General features: G+C 35.5%; 1 protein-coding gene across 4 annotated transcripts in view; it reads left to right on the forward strand.

Moving 5' to 3' along the window:
• The window catches only part of EPC2 (enhancer of polycomb homolog 2), a 113,694-nt gene that overhangs the window by 59,360 nt on the left and 32,836 nt on the right, over window positions 1–21,498 (forward strand). For 2 of the 4 annotated variants that reach the window (XM_059166808.1, XM_059166809.1), the window contains exon 3: window positions 17,988–18,133. In XM_059166808.1, the coding sequence (XP_059022791.1) occupies window positions 17,988–18,133 (146 nt within the window). Of the gene's footprint in view, window positions 1–1,493; window positions 1,635–17,987; window positions 18,134–21,498 lie in introns of those variants that run through there. The other 2 variants (XM_059166811.1, XM_059166810.1) reach the window with 2 other exon arrangements.

Raw genomic sequence — 21,498 nt, forward strand, 5'->3', positions numbered from 1 at the left:
AAATGCAAATTAGCAAGCCCTTCTCTAGATCTGTTGGGTCAAAAACTGGTGGTCAGGCTTAGTATTCTGTGTTTTAAGAAGCCATCCAGAAGATTCTGGTGTATGCAAAAGTTTGAGAAACACTGGTTTAAACGCTTTGATGATATTTATGTAAAGGAGACTTCTGAGCCCTTGACAGATCCGTGGACTTCCTTAGGATTAGGAAGTATATATGGGTTTCTAGGAAGATGTTTTATTTGAATTACTTCCTAGTTCATAGGTCTACTAGTCAGAGTCCACTTTAATGTATACTAGGTCCCTTAGATACACAATAGCACTGCTGATGTAAGACTTGTAAAACTATTTGAGTCTGTTTTAAAATAATAATAATAATAATACACACTTTATATATGTGCATACAACTTCCAGGGATTTATAGTTCTGAATCCTTACTGCTAGTTAAAGTCTATCCAGACTCATTATTGATAATTTATATTTCTTAGAGTTAAACACTCTTCGTGTCTATACTCTTGCTCCTCTCTCTGTCTGGGATGCCCTCACATCTACTTTATGTATGCCGTATGGCATTCATATCTATTATTATTTAGAAGATATGTATTATATTGATATCTATTCTAATAGTATCTATTCCATACATGTGTATTTGAGGTACAGTCAATATTGGTTGTTTTTGGATTCATTGGATTAATAAACATAATTTTGGAAAGTTGCACAAGAAAGAAAATGCAGAGTTGGAAGAAGAGATAACACCAGTGAGTTTGTAAGTAAATGGCGTTCTTAGAAAATCCTGTTGTTAACACTTTGAAAGAAGATCCTTTTACTTTTTCCCTCAGTCTTATTAAATTAAAGGAATTGGATATTGGCAAATAGTTTCCAGAAGTTAAACAGTTAGGAAACTTAAAGTTCATGATACTAAGATCTTCGTTTATACAGATGATGTTTGCTGCTGCTTACATTAAGAAAAAAAATTACCATTGATAGTTCATAGGTAAATGTTGGAAATGTTCTCATCTTGAAATACCTTTAAGTTAAAAACACTATTAGAGTTCTTTTTAATTTTTAACTTTGTTTTTTTTTTTAGAAATCTTTGAGTTCCTAAAACGTTTGGTTCACAATATCTTGGGTTTTTTTGTGTGTGTGTGCATTGCCTTTGCTCATTAAATGTAATTTATAAACTTAAACATATAAGTCCAAAGTGGAAAACAGTCTTTTGATTTTTTTTTTTCATTACTGCTGTTAGTATTAAAAGGGCTTAAGAGTGTCTGTGTGGTGTAGTGGGGTAAATTTTGAGCTCTATGTATCAAAACCCTGAAATCTGTGCTCAACTCAGCAAGGTTCTTAACCTCTCACAGTGTTCTGATCTGTAAGATAAGGTGTTTTCAGCTTTAAATTATGAAACTTTTTAAAAAAATTTATATTAACATGTAAATAACTGCTATGTCTGATCTTCAACTTACTTTTTTGTTTTGTATTGTTTTTTAATATGGCTCCAGCAGTAATGTATTAGAAAGAGAGAATGGTGACAGGGAAGAGGAGAAAGGAAGAGTTGAAAGAGGGAGAAAATTCAAAATAGATTTCACGAATAAGAAAAAACTTTCTAAAGATGAAAACTATCCAGATTTTACTTTATAACGGTGAGATGTTTCCTTTATTAAAATATTGCTTGAGTAGCCATATTTAGTTATATAATTTTCCCCCACAGCTGGTGTTTTTCCACCAAAATGAAGAAAAGGAATTATGTGATTAATTGAACAGCTGGGTTCTGGTCTGTGGACTACCCCCTAGGAACTGTTAATTTTTAAGACTTATACTTCTCTGTTTACTAGAAAATAATAACTACTATATAACTTGGGTAAAGGTAATTGGAGTCCGGATCTCCCAGCATATCTCTGTTTATTCTAGTTTATGACTTGACAGGTTTCACACAGATTAAAAAAAAATAAGACTCATGAAGCACTTAATCTGGGCATCCATATTCTTCTTTTCTGTTGTTAGTACCTAGGAGATTATTGACCCTCAAAAATGCATATTCAATTCAGAGAAAAATCAGCTTGTAAGGAAAGGACTCTGAAAGAATAGTAGTAAATATTGCCTCCATCCTCACTGCCTTTAATATTTATAGTCTCTTGAATTTATTTTCTTTGATTACTCTCCAGAAGATAAGCAACGTTAGGTTATGGTTCAGTGACAGTGCAAGTGAGGGTTATGCCATTGCTCGGTGTTATGTGCTGGTGATGAGCACTTGGGTCTTGGTGCACACCATTTCATTACTAAATGTAGACTGCCCAGATAACCTTAGTTTGCCCGTTGTTTTAAAAGATGCTCATTACTGTATGCCGGGTAGAAAGAAGAAATGCAAAGCCCCACTGCTTGTAAATTGCTATCCTGTCCCTCTAAAAGTTTTAAAAGTGAGGATACATACGTAGGTGACCTATGTGTAGAACTTCCTTGGCAAACTTTTTGTATTAGTGATATTTTCTTAACAAACATTCCCAAATATGGTAGGATACCATGTTCCTTTAATCCAGATGGCTTTGTTGAGCCAATATAATGTACATTTATGTTATGTGTATTTTTACCATATTAAAAAATAAATTCAAACTTTGTTTTACAACCCTCACCTCAAAAAAAAAATCCCCTTTGGGTGCAAATTGGACATGAATAGTAACACAGATATCTAAATTATGTAGATGAGTGCTTGTGGAAGGCTTTCATGTACATTTCTCTCTTCATTTATTGATTGGTAAGATTCATAAAATTTATTTACAAAAAGAGCTATGGCATGGAGAATCTGTATCAGAATCTTACAAGAAAAATCAGGACAGGTAATCTAGATAAAATTATTTCTTCTGTCCCCAGTAATGTACAGTCTCTTATGCTGCGCATGTTTCTCTAATACCAGTTAGCTCGGCAATGATTGCTCTTGCCTGGAATGAGGTCAGTACTACATGGAAGTTGTCCGGATTCTTTTTTAATTTAAGTCTTTTTTAATTTAATTCTTTTTTAATTTTTTCTTGCCAAAGAGGACTGGGATAGTGAGAAAAGAATTTTAAAAACCTTTAATAGGGAGGCACAAAGGCTTTAGCTTCACATTTCACATGCATGCAACTCCATATTAAGAAAATTAAAAATGAGTGCCTCTACCTAGGCTTCATTTTTCCAAGAGAGGTACATCCCAGCCTTGCATAGCTCTTAGCTAGTCGCAGGTTGCATTTCCTTCTGTATCCCCAGTACAGAAGTCCATTACAATCTGTGTTTTCTCAACACCCATGAGCCGGCAATTCCATTTTGTTACTTTTATACATTTTTAGTATCCCTTAGAGATAGTAGCCAGCCACTCTGAATGTTATGTATACTGTCTAATGGAACAGTTACAGTCTGTATTACAGTCTGTATGGTCTCTGATTAAGTTACATAGATTTTTTGGAAGCCTGTCATTTTTAGTGTATAATTTTACATATAAGGGATTTTTAAAGGAATTACGTGTTTTAACAGAAATGCCTATACTTTTCATGATGTTAATAAATCAAATTATAGTGGCCTATTCTGAATATTAGTGAATAGCTCTTGCTGACTTTCCTAAGTTCATAAAAAGGAGCAGGTGACTTCACAGCCCCAGGAAGAAGTTTCTGGCCAAATTCAAACCTCAACTTTTCAGGACTCAGACATCCTTAAGGATGATTTCATTTTTTAAATGACAGCTTTTTTTGCTGTTCACATTCCTAAGACCATTTCAGAGCGTTTCTCCTGGTAACTTATCATATTGATTGTTCTCTTTGTTAATGGGTGATAAGCCCGAGAGATACCCAGGAGAGAAGAAACTACTTGAAAGAGTAAAATTTTGAAAACTACTTCCCTAATAAATCTTTGCTTATCTTTGTGTTATGTGTATTTTATGTGTATGTTATGTTATGTGTATACTCCAGTGTTTCAGAAACAATACATTTTTCTTTACTAATCTAGACCTTGATAAGCAAGTTTTTTTTGTTGTTGTTTTTTGTTTTTTGTTTTTTAAAGGGCTGGATAGTAAGTAAATGTTTTTGGGGTTTGGGTGTCACATATGTCTCTACCATGTATTTTACTTCTTCCTTCTTCTCTTTAAAATTTTTTTTTAATTTCTTTATAAAAATGTAAGAATTGAATAACCCTCTTGGGTCCCCTCCCTGTTTGGGAGCTTCGTATTCCATTCAGTAAACTTTCCTATCGCTCAGTAAACTTTGATTTGCTGCCCACAAGCCCCCTCCCCACCCAGAAAGGTGAGAATCTTTTCACACATTCACAACCTTAACAAAAACAAGCTGCTGGCCAGATATAAGTCATAGGTCATAGTTGCCATTCCTTGATTTAGACTGCCTTAACTAAAGTACTAATTATAATCTACTGGTAACTTGCGTAAAACCACCCCACCCCCCACCCCCACAAAGGTTAAATTGATAGGAGAAGAAATCATTTGTGACATCACTGTCAGTCATTTAAGTAGCCCCCACCCCTGGGTAATTTATTATTTCTTCTTTGCTTTAAGTTAGAATTTCGCATGTGTTGTATTCACAGAATTTTAAAAGTCCCAAGTGTAATCATGACTGGTTACATGATTAAATTATGAGTTAATTTGAAAAGTTTCTTCAGATTCTGTCAAAGCATTTGTGACTTTAAGTTTTATAAATCAAAAGCACATTGGTTACAAATTGTAGTCATAACAAAATAACCCAGAGAAATAGAAGTAGTGACTATTAAACGGGAGGCTTAGCCTTCAGAGAAATGGAAAAAAGTACTTTTTAGCAATAGACTATTACAGTTTTCAGTTATTCGTAGTTGAGACTTCTTTAAAGTATTTAAAACCCATGATTTCTGTTTATCCTGATTATTAAGGGCACTAAAAAGACCTACCCATAAAGTTGTACTTTAATTCCATTTTGCTAGATTATTGGATAGTCTTGATCTATCTACAGATGGAGTGGAATTGAGTAATAATAGCAGCCTACCACTATGGAACACTATTCTTTTGTACTGGGCTCTATGATATGCACAAATTACTTCATCTAGTCCTAACCAAGAATCTCATGAAATAGGTACGTTTCTTGGCCTTGCTTTACTACCAGTAATCTGTTTTCCGTCTCTATAATTTTTTCATTTCAAGAACATTATATAAATGGAATCTATACTACTTAACTTTTTTTCACTCAGCATAATTTCCTTGAGATTTATCCCAAGTTGTTGCATGTCTCATTAGTTTGATCCTCTTTTTTGCTAATTGTAATTCCATGGTGTGGATGTTCCACAGTTTGTGTAACCCTTCTATTCAATGTCATTTGGGTTGTTTCCAGTTTTTGGCTATTTTGAATAAAGTTACTTATGAATGTTTCATGTCACCATAAGTTTTCATTTTATAAATATAATTTTGTGTCAATATATCAGTTTATCTGTTCTGTTGGTAGACATTTAGTTTTTTTCTAATTTTTTTTGCTCTTAAGAAATACAGCAATGAATGGCCTTACACATGTCTTGTCCATATTTATGGTACATCTGTGGTTATAGACCTACAAAGTGGAATTTCTGGGTCTTAAAGAATGTGCATGTGTGACTTTGTTAGCAATTGCAGAATTGCCCTCCAAACTGGTTATACTATTTTATATTTTCATCAGTAATACATGAATTCTTGTTTTTTCATATTTTTACCAACACTTATTATTGCTAAACTCTGATTTCTCGCAATCTGTTGGATATGAAATGGTATTTATTGATTTAAATTTACCTTTCCCCAGTTACAGTGATGTTAAGCCTTTAGTACATGAATTACCTCTTCGTGTCTTTGGGTCCATTTTTCTCTGGGTCATTTACTGAATTTTTTAGAGATTGTTTATATATTTTAGATACTTATCTTTTAAAAAGCTTTTATTATGAAGAAGTTTTCAGCATACTCAAAAGTAGAAAAGAGTAGTACAATGAACTGCCATGAACTCATCAGTCTACATTGTAATGTTGTTCCTCTATACCATTTCCCCCCACCCCATGATTTTATATAGCTAATGCAATGTCATGTCATCTGGGAATTTTTTTTAAATGACCTTGAAGTCTTCAAGTTTTACTTTTCTTTTTTCTTTTTTTTTTTTTTTAAGATTTTATGTACTTATTTGACACAGAGCACAAGCAGGGGGTGCAGCAGAGGGAGAGGGAGAAGAACCCTGGGATCATGACCTCATCTGAAGGCAGTTGCTTAATCACCTGAACCACCCAGGCACCCCTCATCTGGGAATTTCTAAACATAAGCAGCACAACATCTTTCTCCTACCACTCCTTAAAAATAGCATTTTCTTGGGATGCCTGGGTTGCCCAGTCGGTTAAGCGGCTGCCTTTGGCTCAGGTAATGATCCCAGCGTCCTGGGATCGAGTCCCATATGGGGCTTCTTGATCTGCAGGGAGCCTGCTTCTCCCTCTGCCTTGCCTGCCACTCTGGCTGCCTGTATTCTATCTCTCTGACAAATAAATAAAATCTTTTAACAAAAAAAAACAACCCCACAACATTTTCTTAATATAATTGAGACTTGGGCATTTATCTCACCTTTTTCTATGAACCGTGTCTCAGGATCTCTTAAGTAGTTGAAGAGGGGATGTTTCTCTTTGTGGAAGTATTCCAGCTAATGTAAAACAAGAAGGAATGATAGCATATCACCATTTTCCAGCTCCCAAGGAATTGATGGATCAAGGCAATGATCATTAGTGGGTGACAACATCACAGAGCGAGAGACATTACAATCAGGCTGATATATGATGGTGATATAATATACTAAATCCTTTATAAATATGTTGAACTGTCACTTAAAGATGTGAATTTTATGATATATAGATGATATCCTGACAAAGGTATTAAAAGAAAAAAAAAGAAACATAAACACAAAAACTCACTGGCCCAGATCTCTAATAGATGCTCCCCTTTTAAGTGGGCACAGGTCTTTTGTGAATTGATTTGAGCTCACAAAATGACAAAGCATATAAATGCAGTGAAACCGAGTGTCTAGGTTTAGTGTAGAAAGAGCAGAGCACACTCACTTGTGAGAACTTTTCTGATGATGCTATATTCTACTGTGTTTGGTCAAACTGAAAACTGTATCCTCTCTTCATCCTCTCCCTTAGAACCCAGACCAAAGTTCTTTACCCTCTTGCTAACCTGACTCATCACATCCTGATTTCCTGGGTTCCCCTTCACTCCTGCCTCCTGTTGTAATTTAATTTCCATCACCCTAAAAGGAAACCTCATGCCCATTTACGGTCACTTTCTTTTCCCACCCCCAGCCCTATCCAAACACTGGTCTTTCTCTCTGTCTTTTTTGAACCTTTCACATAAATAAAATCATATGATTTGGGGGAAAAAAAAGAAAAACAAAAATAGATTATATTCTACGTGGTCTGCAGAGGCACCAAAATGAGCATCTCCCTCACAGTCGGAGTCACTTAAGGAAAAGTCTCTGGCATAGGCCCTGTGCTCATAAATATTCTGGAATGAAGCAATTCCCTGGCCTGGCGTGGGCTTCCACAGCAGAACAACTTGTCCATATCACTTGAAGGTATGAGGAAAGGCCTGAGTCACACCAGTGGCCAGCCTTTGCTTGTCACCGAGAGGCTAAAACAATGAAGAAAAAATCACATTTCAGGTCTCCTCCCCACATTGTTCCTTCTGTATTGCCATCTCCTTGCCCCACCCTGGGAAGGAGTCACTTCACACCAAAGTCCAGGGACTTACGGGGCACCACTCACCACCCTTAATCCATCACTGAGCCTCCAGTTTATGTGCCTCCACTGCATGGACAACTCTATGCATGTGCTGGGAGCTGGGGTGGGAGAGTCTCTAGATCCTCAGAAAAAGACGAAAGGAGTGAGAGAACTAAAAAATCTTACTTCCTGATGCAGCTTGGTTTATTCCAGAAGTGACAGTGAGGATATTTATTTTTTTAGAATCATCATGTATCATGGACTTAAATATATTTTTATTATGATTTAACTCATTGCATTATCTTTATTGATACTCATATTCATCAATTTTGGCCAGTAGAAAAAACATTCAGGTTAGCTTTTTAAATCCTTTAGACATGGCTGTACCGTACCAGAAGGAAAGAAAACTAAGATGTGATAGGCTCACCTTTGTATTTCCTGGCTCAGATCTGGAAGAATCCCTATCTCCAGAAAGACTGTGTTCTTTTTAGTGGGAAATCTAGGCCCTAGGGGTGCTCATTGCTACTGGGTTGGCCGGGTTGGCCATTGTCCTTTCAAACATTTCAGTGATCCTCACAAGGAAATAGGTATTTTAAATTTGAAACATAAAATACATTATGAGTTTATACTAGTATTTCTTTTAATTCAAGACTACAGGCATAGTCTTACACACTTTAATTTTACACACTTAAACAGCTTTCTTTCACATCTAAGGATGTCTGCATAATTACCGTGTCTTAGCCCACTTTACACCACAGTAGTCTCAGAATAGTAATGCCAGTGTGTACACCAACAATATAATTATCGAAAATAGTTTGAAGTTTTTTGGTTTGTTGGTTGCTTCATTTTTGCTTTTGGTCTTAAGGGTTATTTCCCACTAGAAATGTAACTTTACTTTATTTAAAGATACTTGTAATAGAACCCAAACAACAGTTGGCTTTATTTGTTCCATTTAATTTTATTCTTAAGGATTTTGTTCCAAGATTTTATTTTGTTTCATACAATGTAAAATCGGTTCTAAAAGTCTTATCTATAAAACGATTTTCAAAGAAGTTTAGTTGCTACTATCCCACATCTGCTTCCCCTGTCCCAATTTGATTCTTTCCTTACTCCTGATAGTTAATGCTTTCTTAAAATGTAGTTATTTGGGGACGCCTGGGTGGCTCAGTTGGTTAAGCAGCTGCCTTCGGCTCAGGTCATGATCCCAGCGTCCTGGGATCGAGTCCCACATCGGGCTCCTTGCTCAGCGGGGAGCCTGCTTCTCCCTCTGCCTCTGCCTGCCATTCTGTCTGCCTGTGCTCACTCTCTCCCCCTCTCTCTCTCTGATAAATAAATAAAATCTTTAAAAAAAAAAAAAATGTAGTTATTTGGAATATTAATCTTTTACTCAATGACTAATAACTAGACCCATGGAAGGTAAAAAGGTTAAGAAACATACCCACCCACACATATATGGAAATTTGATTTATGATCTAAGAGGCATTACAAATCAGTGGATAAAGGATGAAAATATTTGATAAGTAGTGCTGGGACAATGGTTATCCATATAAAAAAATAGAAATAAGGAATAAATATGGAAAACAAAATGTTAGCATTTTTAGGGGGGGAAAAAAGTGAGGATAACTTTATGACCTAAAGATACAGGATTCTTAACACAAAACACAGAAACCATAAAAGGAAATGGATAAATTGTAGTGTATTAAAATTTTAAATTTCTTTTTTTGTTTTTTGTTTATTTGAGATGGGGGGAGGGAGCAAGGGAGAAGTAGGCTCCCCGCTTAGCGGGGAGCCCAGAGACATGGGGCTCAATCCTAGGACCCCAGGATCACCACCTGAGCCAAAGGCAGATGCTCAACTCACTGAGCCACCCAGGCGCCCCTAAAATTTAAGATTTCTATACAACAAAACATAAGAACAACCCACGGATTAGGAGAATATATAAATGCACTCCTTTTAGGCAGATTGTAGTAAAGGGGAAACAGCATGCACATGAATTCAACACACTTTGGTTCAAATTCTGTGTGGCAAGGTACAAACTAATTAAAACACCTCTGAAATCTTAATTTCATTTTGCAGTGAAGATACAAATACCATACCTTTCCCAGCTTTGTGAACATTAGAGAAAATCTATTGGAAGCCTTCATTTAGAGGTAATAGGAATTCTGTCAGTGGTAATCATTGTTATGTGTAATTGTAATTCACAGTACTTAAAAGCAACAGCTGAATTAGGGTTTTGTTAAACTACTGAAAACTAACTGGAAATGTTTAGGGCTGTACACAAAGGAAAACTAAAGTTCTGCTTAAAACTTAAAACCTTGAAATAAACTGTGTATTAACCCTCATGGAAACATTTTTTTACAAAGGGTTAAAGTGTATTATATAGGCACTTTTGACTATAAGGTTGGTTATGATTATTCATACAACTGAAGCAAAAAAGGGGGAATTAGAGTAAGGATTCTTAATGCTTGTAAACTAGAACTAGAGTTCTTTTACTCATTTTCTTCCCATTCCTTTTTCCTCACAGCTTTGGTCTTCTGTGGCCCATATTGTAAATGGTACCTTTTCACCTCTTTACTCCCATCCGTAACACTTTACTGTGTTTGTTTGGTTTTGGGGGGCTTGGGTTTTTAAGTTTTTTTAATCACATACTTTTGTCAGATTAATACACATATCATTAGAATTAGTTGAAAATTTTTTCCCCTTATAAGGGCAGTCTTTTCTCCATTCTGATCCTTTACTTGTTTCTTTTGGTATTTTACCTTTATATTTCTAAATAGTGGGCTTATGTAACTATCTTTAAAAGTTTTTTTAGTACATTCTCTCTTCTATTTAAAATTCTCTCACTTCTGTACTTATCACACTTTCCCTGTCCCATTTTTTGGCTGCAGTTACATTGTTAAATCAGTATTCAGTATATACAGTATTATTCTGCAAATATTAACAGCTGAAACAAGTACTTAATGATTACATTTCCTTTCTTGGTCAGGTTTTTATTTTCAAAGGAGACAAGTTATCTTTGTTCCTTTTTTTTTTTTTTCTTTGTGCCTTTCATTAATTCAATGCACATTCTCTTATGGAAGTGTGACTCTTAAAATGTTCAAACAGTTGAATAATCTGTCAGTTTTATTCCTTCCATGGACATTTTTTCCAGGAACCTAGACATTTTTCCAGGAATTTTAAAAATTAAAATGTCTAATTTTAATTAAAAATTTAAAAATTTTTAATTTTGCTGTTTTATTCTGGACTGATTGCTCTCAGGCTTGCCACATGGTTATCTATCATCCGTCGTCTTGGCAATTTCTTTGCTTCTCTCAGGTTCACTTCCCTCTTTCCTGGATTTCATACTTTACTTTTAGATTTACTCCATCCTAATGGAGTACACCTTCCAGTGGCTTTCTAAGACAGGATGTGTGGAAAGGTGCATTTTGGGGGGGTTCTTGCATGTCTGATATGTTTATTGTAGCCTCATACTTGATTGATAGTTTGGCTGGGTAGAGAGGGTTTTAGATTGGGTTGGAAACGATCAACCTTAGGAATTTTGAACACTGGTGTGGTCTTCTAACATCCAGTGTTGAGAAATCTGATGTTATTTATTTTTTTTGCTATTATAGCTTTAAATTTTGTGTTCTCTAAGTGTTGCTTTTATATAGTATCCTGTTTCTGTTCTTGTTTCATGGATGCCATAATATCTCTGTGAGGATTCTTTTTTTCTTCTTCTTTCTCTTGCATTGTCTTTGTTTCCTGGGTTCCTTTTTTTTTTTTTTTAATTTTCCTGCTCAAATTTCTGCATTACTTGACTGTCCATTTATATTTGAGTGAGATCATTTATCGGATGCTGTTTTTTAGGGGAGTAATCAGCTTTTCCATAAAAGAATTCTTAAGGCTTTTTCTTGGGTGGCTAACACTGTTTTTGTTTTTATAGCTGAGTTGGGGGGTAGGGATGGCAGGGTGAGATAGCAGTGAATAGGAGTGCTAGGAGAATTTACTATTCAACATGTAGACTTTTGCTTAATATTTCTTCTTTGGTATGGAGCCTTGTACTTTCCCTCAATATGCCTGATGCTCCAGAATCCACAGACTCTCTGAATCAGCCTTTGCAGATTAAGCCATTAGTCTCTGCCATTTGGGAGGAAAAGTAGCTACTTAGCTACACTGGATGAGGAAAAGATCTAATTACCCATATAAAGATTTTTAACTGATCTTCCTATTTTCAGAAGGGTCCGACCTGCTCTTTGGGAGAGTAATGGTTGATTTCAGCTCTCCATAAGTCTTTAGATGGATAGGGGGAGTTTTCCTGCTACTAGCTGTGTTCCCTCCACCTCCCTTCCCCACCCCTGCCCTTCCCCAGCTAGACTGTTTTATGTGTCAGTGTTCTCCTGTCTGCTAAACTTGTACTTTTTAAGTCTGAAAATTTGATAATTGTTACCTGCTCATTCTCATCACCTCTGTAAATGCCATTTGAAAAAAAAAAAAAATTACTCTGCTTTTATTTTGGAATTTCAAGACACATATTTATGTGTTCATTCTGCCCTATTTAACCAGAAGCAGTCTTCATGTTCACACTTCAGTTAGAGAGAATCTGACCCAGGTATGCTTTAAACCCTATTCTATTTCATAGGTCACTGATCACCTATGGTTAGGTGTTCAAGGGTTAGTTACTCATCTATGTTATGGTTGCCTGTGGAATGGAATATTACATGGTATCAAACATGGTATAAGAGGGTTCACAGGTAGATACACTGATTAACATCTATAATATTAATGATAGGTTTATATGAAGAGTTCTGAATTCACAGAATTAAGGTAGGGAAATGATCCATGTTTGTTTTACTTTGTTTTTACAAAGCCTGGAATTTAAAACCCTTTCATTTGGCTTACATTCATTGTGTTAGAGAGGGCTTACGCCACATGTGCTAGTGCATACTACTTATGTAAATAACCAGTGAGAATAGGGTGAGTAGAATAAATTCTGAGCATAGAGTATGTATAATCTTAGGTACCATATGATGGAGACTAAAGTATAGAAGGTAGATTGTTCTGAAGTCAAAAAAAGCGTAACCACTTGTAAAATAAATTATTGAGTATGGCCTACAATGTTGACTGTAGCCTGCAAATTTTGCTTAGGAGAGCAAAACGTAACATCCTTTTTTCTTTTCTGTTTTGGAACTAATTGAGAAACAGACATAGACACATAAAAATTCAGTTTTGTGGGAAGACAAGACACAGATATATGACCCCAGTGGAGTTTCTCATACTTAACTCCTGAATTAGGCAAGCTTACCCCACCACTGGCTGGGCACTGGTTTGGGACAAAGCAGTTCTCCCCAAACAAGGGCAGAATCAGCCTCCATGCTTACCATGTAGTAGAGGGCTGATTAGAATGCACATCTTCAAAAAAAGGAAAAACCGTAAGATACTATGCATCCAAAGTTCACCATTCAGTTTAAGTCACTCCTTTCTTAGCTGAGGAGAGTGAAGGGATGGAGAGAAGCTGATTTTCCTTACTGAAGATTTGAGTGGAAATGTGGGGATCCTATATTTCCCCTTAACACATAGTATATAATAGGCATAATATTATGTAGTAATAATACTCATATTCATAATAAGTAGTGGGCAGTAACTAGCCCACATTTAATTGCATACCACTCATTTTGAACCATGATCGGTAAACCAATTTTTCTTTTTAGATTTCTATTTTTTGACAGAGAGAGATCACAATCAGGTAGAGAGGCAGGCAGAAAGAGAGGGGGAAGCAGGCTCCACGTTGAGCAGCGAGCCCGACATGGGGCTCCATCCCAGAACCCTGAGATCATGATTGGAACAAAAGGCAGAGGTTTAACCCGCTGAGCCATCCAGGCGCCCCCCACCACCACCACCCTTTTTTTTAAGCTTATATTCTAGTTAGTTGACCTACAGTTTAGTATTGGTTTCAGGAGTAGAAAATTTGGTTCATCGTTTACATATAATACCCAGTGTTTATCGTAATAAGTGCCCTCCTTAATACCCATCACCCATCTATCCCATCCTCCACTCACCTCCCTCCATCAGCCCTCAATTTGTTCCTTTTTTTTTTTTTTTTTTTTAAAGATTCTGTTTATGAGAGAGAGAAAGCAAGGGGGCTTGGTCAGAGGGAAGCAGACTCACCACTGAGCAGAGAGCCCCATGCAGGACTCAGTCCCAGGACTCTGGGATCAAAGGCAGTCACTTAAACAACTGAGCCACCCAGGTGCTCCTTCAGTTTGTTCTTATAGTTATGAGGCTCTCATGATGTTTCTCTCTCTCTCTCTCTTTTTTTCACTCTCCCATATGTTCATCAGTTTTGTTTTTTAGATTCCACATGAGTGAAATCATATGGTATTTTTCTTTTTCTGATTGACTTATTTTGCTTGGTGTAATACACTCTAGCTCTTCCCATGTCATTACAAATGGCAAGATATTCTTTTTGATGGCTGAGTAGTATTTCATTGTGCACATATATGTGTGTATATATATACACACATGTATGTGTTACGTATACATCATCTTTATCCATTCATCAGTCAGTGGGCATTTGGGCTCTTTCCATAGTTTGGCTTTTGTTGATAACGCTGCCATAAGCAGTAAACCCTTTTAATCTGAAAACTTGTCATTTTTTGGCTCTGGGAAGTTTTCTTGCATTATTTCTTCTTTGGGGTTCTTTATATTTTCATTCCACTGCATAGCTATGCCTGTTGGATACTTGAATATGAATATATCCAAGTAAAAGGTAATATAAGGGACTTTGAAAGGTACCTTTAGCGAGAAGTAGTATGTGCTTTATCAGCTAATTTTAGACCACCTCTGTAAGCTATAACCAGTCACCTTGTAAATGCCTTGTATATTCAAACAGCAGGTTACACTCACTTCTCAACCTATACAGTCTCCCTCCCAGAAGTGGAAAGCTATTACCACTTGCTTGTGTATCCTTCCAAAAATACTCTGTGATTATAAGAGAGCATATGTGTGTATGTGTGTGTTCTCCTTACCCTTTTAAAAACATATCTTTGTTTACTATATAAAAAACATATTCTGGAGCACCTGTGTGGCTAAGTTGGTTAAGCATCTGCCTTCGGCTCAGGTTGTAATCACAGGGTCCTGGGATCAAGCTGCACATCAGGCTCCCTGCTCTGTGGGGAGCCTGCTTCTCTTTCTCCCTTTGCCCCTCTCCCCTGCTTGTGCTTTCTCTCTCTGTCTGTCAATAAATAAATAATATTTTTTAAACAAATATATTCTGGGCACATATGGGTTGTCCAGTTGGTTGAGCATCAGATTCTTGCTTCCCGCTGGGGTTCTGACCTCCAGGATTGTGAGATCAAGCACTGCTTCAAACTCTGCACTCGGCATGGAATCTCCTGAGATTCTCTCTTCCTCTCTGCCTCTGCCATTCATGCTTGTTCTCTCTCTCAAGTAAATTTATAAATCCTTAAAAAAAACACTGTGCATTTATAAGAATATGTATCTGTGTATATGTACATACTCTATATTTTAAAATATGTGTAAATGCACATGTACACTATTCTATACCTTAGCTTTTCTTGCCTGTTAAGATTGGTTTCTTTCCATATTAGTATACATACATTGTTGTCATTCATTTTTAGGGCTTCCATCTACTGCATGTATGTACAAATCATCATATGTTTTTCTGTTCCCACATACATTGCTTGTTTTATATTTTTTACTTCTTACAGTATCACATCTTACACTCTTGTATATTTTATCTTTTTCTCTATGTGTGTGTAGAGAATAAATTCCTAGAAATAGAATTGACAAGTCCAAGAGTTTGTGTTTTTAATTGAACAAAAAAACAGCTTTAATTTCCTCTTCAGTCCCCCATTCACTCCAAAATAGTATATCACCAAGTTTTAGATTTTAGTCTTTTGATAAGTGAAATATATCTTATTTTTGTGTTTCCATGTATTTAATCACTTTTATGGCTTCTGAGCTTGTACCCTCCCATACATTTTCCCCTTGCATTTTCTTCTAGCATTTTTTTGTTTTATTTTTTATTATGAAATTTTGTTAAATATATCATTTATTGGTATTAGGAATAAGGTAGAATTCCAGGTTAAGTTTTTTATTTTTTTTTATTTTTTTTTTTTTTAAAGATTTTATTTATTTATTTGATAGAGAGAGATCACAAATAGACAGAGAGGCAGGCAGAGAGAGAGGAAGGGAAGCAAGCTCCCTGCTGAGCAGAGAGCCCGACGTGGGACTCGATCCCAGGACCCTGAGATCATGACCTGAGCCGAAGGCAGCAGCTTAACCCACTGAGCCACCCAGGCGCCCCTCCAGGTTAAGTTTTTTAAAGATAACTAATAAGTAGGATCCTTTTTTAATTATCTACTTTATCCTCAGTGTTTTGAAATGCCATTCCATTCTTTGTACTTGAGTTTATTTCTAGACTCTTTTTTCTTTTTTTCTTTCTTTCTTTCGTTTCTTTTCTTTTCTCTCTCTTTTTTTTTTTTTTTTTAAAGATTTGGTTTGAGTAATCTCTACATGAGCATGGGGCTGGAACTCATGACCCCAAGATCAAGAGTCTCCTACTTTTCTGTCTGAACCAGCCAGGTGCCCTTATTTCTAGATTCTTCATTTTCTTCTGTAGCTTCTCACTGTGTTACCAAACTACCATGTTGACAAATCCATACCATCTTTTTTTTTTTTTTTTTTTTTAAATAATTGCTACTGTTTGGGCATATAATTTGTGATGCTTTATTTTTTTCTATTGGTGAAAAGTATTTCTAATTGTTTTTTGTTTTAATTCCAGTTTAGTTAATATATAGCATTATATTAGTTTCAGGTGCATAATACAGTGATTCAGCTATTGGGTATATTGCTCACTTTTCCTCAGAGTAAGTGTACAGTTAATCCCCTTCACCTATTACACCTCTTCCCTTCCTTCCCCCACTGCCCCTCTAGTAATCTGTTCTCTATAGTTAAGAGCCTGGTTTCTGGTTTGTCTTTCTCTTTTCTTTTTTCCTTTTTTCATTTGTTTTCTTTCTTAAATTCTATGTATGCATAAGGTCATATGGTATTTGTCTTTCTTTGACTGGTTTATTGCACTTAGCATTTTACTCTCTAGCTCCCTGTATGTCATTACAAATGACAAGATTTCTTTTTATGACTGAATAATATTCCATTGTATGTGTACCATATTTTCTTTATCCATTCATCTATTGATGGATACTTGGGCTGCTGCCATAGTTTGGCTGTTTTAAATAATGCTGCAATAACATAGGTGTGCATATATCCCTATGAATTAGTGTTTTTTATTTTTTGGATAGATACCCAGTAGTGGTATAGGGTGGTATAGGGTGGTTATAGGGTGGTTCTGTTTTTAACTTTTTAAGAAACCTTCATACTCCACAGTAGCTGCAGCAGTTTGCATTCCCACCAAGTGCAAGATGGTTCCTTTTTTTCCACTTCCTCGCCAACACTTACGGATGAGTTTTTTTATTTTAGCCATTCTGACAGGTGTGAAGTAATATATTTATAGTTTTGACTTGCATTTGCGAGGTGATGAGTGATGTTGAGCATCTTTTCATGTGTCTTTCTGCTGTCTGTATGCCTTTTGAAAAATGTCTATTCATATCTTCTGCCTGTTTTTTTTTTTTTTAAGATTTTATTTTTTTATTTGAGAGACAGAGATCACAAGTAGGCAGAGAAGTAGGCAGAGAAAGACTGAGAAGCAGTCTCCCTGCTGAGCCTAGAGCCTGATTTGGGACTCCATCCCAGGACCCTGGGATCATGATCTGAGCCAAAGGCAGAGGCTTTAACCCATTGAGCCACCCAGGTGCCCCATTTTAGTTGGATTATTTGTTTTTTTGGTGTTGAGTTGTATAAATTATTTATATCTTTTGAATACTAACCCTTTATCAGATATGTCATTTGCAAATATTTTTTCCCATTTAGAAGTTGTTGTGATCCTTTATTTTTAAAATAAATTAATCTTAGTTATTGCTTTTACTATTCTATTATACTTCAAGTCATATATGAATTAAGATTTTTTTTCTTCCACTGTGCTTTTAGTCTCTGAAACCAATTTAAAATTTTTATTATTATTATTATTATTTTACACTATAGCTGGTGCAGAATGTATGTTACATTAGTTTCCCGTGTACTCAGGAACCAGTTTTTAGATGTCAGCTCATGAGCAACTCTTTGGTCAGTGCATTGTAATTTGGAAGTATTCTGTGGTCAAATATAAACACTATATAACTCCATAATTTCTCCTCAGTTTGAAGAATTTTTCTTTTCTTTTCTAGCCTTTAATCTAGACAACGAGCAACCAGATTATGATATGGATTCAGAAGATGAGACCTTATTAAATAGACTTAACAGAAAGATGGAAATTAAGCCTTTGCAATTTGAAATTATGATTGACAGACTTGAAAAAGCCAGTTCTAATCAGGTACTGTACCTTGTAAAAATGTCTCCTGTCTTAAAATTAATCCAGTTAGCAACTTTATTTTGCATTTTCTTTAGACCTGAGTGTTTTGTATTATACTGCCTACTGAATTTTCCTAGAATTTCTATATATAATATTCCTTGAACTGAATACTTAACCGAATTTCTTTGAATAGAAGTATGAAGAGTACTATTCTGACCTTTTTTCTTGTTTGGATATAAAAATAATACTAGCTGCAATGCTATACAACATCTTGATCCTTTTCAAAGGCTAAATTTGCTTGGTTGTATCTCTGAGGCAGACAACTCATACCAAAGCCTTCTTAGTTGCTCACATTTATTAAGGTACTTATTATCATTTTAGATGTATTTTTAATTTTACTTACATATTTATAATTTTTAAGTGAAGAAAAAAATTTTCACAAGGAGATGATTTTCTTTAGTGGACTATCTAAATATGATATAGAGAACTGAAAATGGTGTAGTCTTTTTGGAAAGCAATTAGACAATATATGTCAGGAACCTTAAAATGTTTGTACTTTTTGGTTTAGTAATCCTGCCTCTAGGAATCATTCTCAAAAAAATTAGTGAAAATGTCAAAGATTTTTGAACAAGGATGTTCACAATAACTTAAGTTGTTTGTAGGGTAGAATATCACACAGCCATTAAAAACCATTTTGAATATCAGTGGAAATTGCTCATTATATAATGTTAGAGTTCAAAAAAAGGATACAGAATTGTTTAAGTACAAATCTCTGAGATTCATTTAAATCATTTACATTTATATGTGTGCATTGAATAAAAGATGAAGAAAGCCCAACAAAATACCAGTAATGATTCTATTTAGGTGATAGAATTATTGGTGATTTTTATGTTCTTTTGCTAATTTACTGTTCTGTACATGTATAGATATTGTAATTGGATTTAAAAAATAAACTACTTTTTAAAATAACTTCTTGGTGTACTTGTGTGGTGTATTAATATATTGTTATTAATTAGTAAGTTACAGAAATAAATAAATGTTTTACAGTAGACTGTTAAACACTTTTCACTAGTTTACCCATTACAAATTCGTTATTTTCCTTTACCTCCCAGGTTAAGTCCTTTAAATCCTTGAAGTATTACCAGCTATTCAAAACATTTTTAAAAACTTTTCTATTGTGAGAGGACTTTGCTGCATATTTAGCCTTTCTACTAATATTTTCCCCCCATTTGGATGGAAAGTAATATTTGATGTGCAATCAAAAGAAGTACATTGAAAACTGAATTTTATAAAATTCAACTTGGTTTTTGAGAGATTGTCTTTTTTTATTGCAAATTTGTTTTAATTATCAGATTGAGTATCAAAAATATTCTTACTAGTGCAGTTTTCCTGAGATTTTGATCACAGGCATTAGGTATGATTTCATTTTTCTTCTTAATATGCAAACTTTTCTAGCAGTCCTAAGTTTGGTCTTTACTTTGGTATTTCTGTTATTTTCCATGATTGCTCAAATTACTGGGAGTATAGCCTTCAGCTCTCTGTTCTGTAATTTGCTTTATTTCATTTCTGTAAGAAATAATTATTTAGTACTTGGGTGAACAAGAGAGATGACAGAAGTTCTGCCCTTGGGGAGCTTATTATCTAAGTGGGGACAGGATAAACAAAAAGCATTTGTGAACAATACAATTAATGATCTATGTATAATCAGTAAAATACCTGTTTTACTTCTCTTCGCTCAGTGATAGGCTTTAAACCCTAAAGCCTGGTAGGCTCAGCGTGAGAGCACCTGCTTTCAGCAGTGTAGACAAAGGTGGAGGTTCATTTTAGGGACAAGATAATGGTCCTGTTATTAGGACTACAGATTAAAGATATCAAAGACTATTGTCATTCTGAGTGCCTGAACTATGGATTCCTGGGTTTCTTTACTGACATAGTAGCAGATCTCAAAGCAAGAAATCAAGTTTGTGGTTAAAGCAGTATTTATTAGGTTGATAGAGAAGACATAAAAACAGACTGATCACAGCCAAATGCTGTCATTATATAGTCCCCATTCATTTATTTTAAAGATTTTATTTATTTATTTGACAGAGAGAGATGACAAGCAGGCAGAGAGGCAGGCAGAGACAGAGGAGGAAGCAGGCTCCCTGCTGAGCAGAGAGCCCGATTTGGGGCTCGATCCCAGGACCCTGGGATCATGACCTGAGCTAAAGACAGTGGCTTAACCCACTGAGCCACCCAGGCGTCCCCCCACTCATTTATTTTAATTGAGCTCTCCTCATTTCTTTGAACTAATCACCTTTGGTGTTTTGAATATGCTTTATTCTTTTCTGATTTTTAAAATTATTTTCTGTGATCATTCCTCGTAATTGTCTTTTACTGAATCCTCTCATTAATATCTGCAAACATCAGAGTTTGTTGAAATTCTGTCCTTGGTCGTCTTACTGTGTGATTGGGGTTAATATCCCCTTAGCAAGGATTTTTGTGAGGGTAATAATACGTATATCCTTATACTTGACCTCCTTCTCAAACTCCAGGACATTTTTCTCTTTTTGTGCTTCCTGTTGGCATCTCCGTCTAGGTGGTCCACAGACCTCTCAAGTTTATGTTTCTTTTTTTTTTTTCTACATGATACAGGATCATGTGTAGTTAAGAGAGTTAACTACAGTGACTCCCAAAATTCGCAATGATGTGTTTTTTATCTCTTTTCCTTCAGTCCCTAAATTTTAATTTTAACTCTTCCTCATGTACCAGTATATTCCTTGCATATTTCATCTTTAATTATCTCTTCTCTCATTTCTTCATTCTCTCTTTGCCCAAAAATATGCCAAGGGTCCCTTTTTCCAAGAGAACCCTTTCATTTGACCCCATCTTTATCTATAAATTACCACCCTTTGTCTCCCCCCCCCCCCCGTCAGTTACATTTTAAAAAGGTTAGATGTGCTGTTTAACGTTTTTCTCTACTCCGGTATATTTCAGTAGACTGATTGCACCTAGGTCACCAATGGCCTTCTCATTATCATCCATTCATTTCAGCCTGTATCCTACTAAATATCCCCATAGTAGTGGATGCTGTTGACCTCCACATTTCTCGAATCTTTTCTTCTTCTTTCTTCATCTCCTCCTCTTCTACCTCTTGTTAGCTCTTTTCTTCAATATCTGTCCTCAGAAATTATACTTGTCTCTTAAGCTACCAATTCAAGCACTCCCAGGTAGAGTATTTTGTGGTTCTGTCCTGTATCTTAATGCACTAATACTGAATTCTAAAGTTCTGACATTCTTCTCTCATTGTTTAAATTGTATTTGTCTTGCCTTGATTGTCATATTCTGAGTTTCTGTTGGTAGTAGTTTTATCTTGAAATTTTTTCCCCTAATTTCCCCACAACCTA

The sequence above is a fragment of the Mustela lutreola genome, chromosome 3 (genome assembly GCF_030435805.1).
Source record: "Mustela lutreola isolate mMusLut2 chromosome 3, mMusLut2.pri, whole genome shotgun sequence".
Taxonomy (NCBI): Eukaryota; Metazoa; Chordata; class Mammalia; order Carnivora; family Mustelidae; genus Mustela; species Mustela lutreola.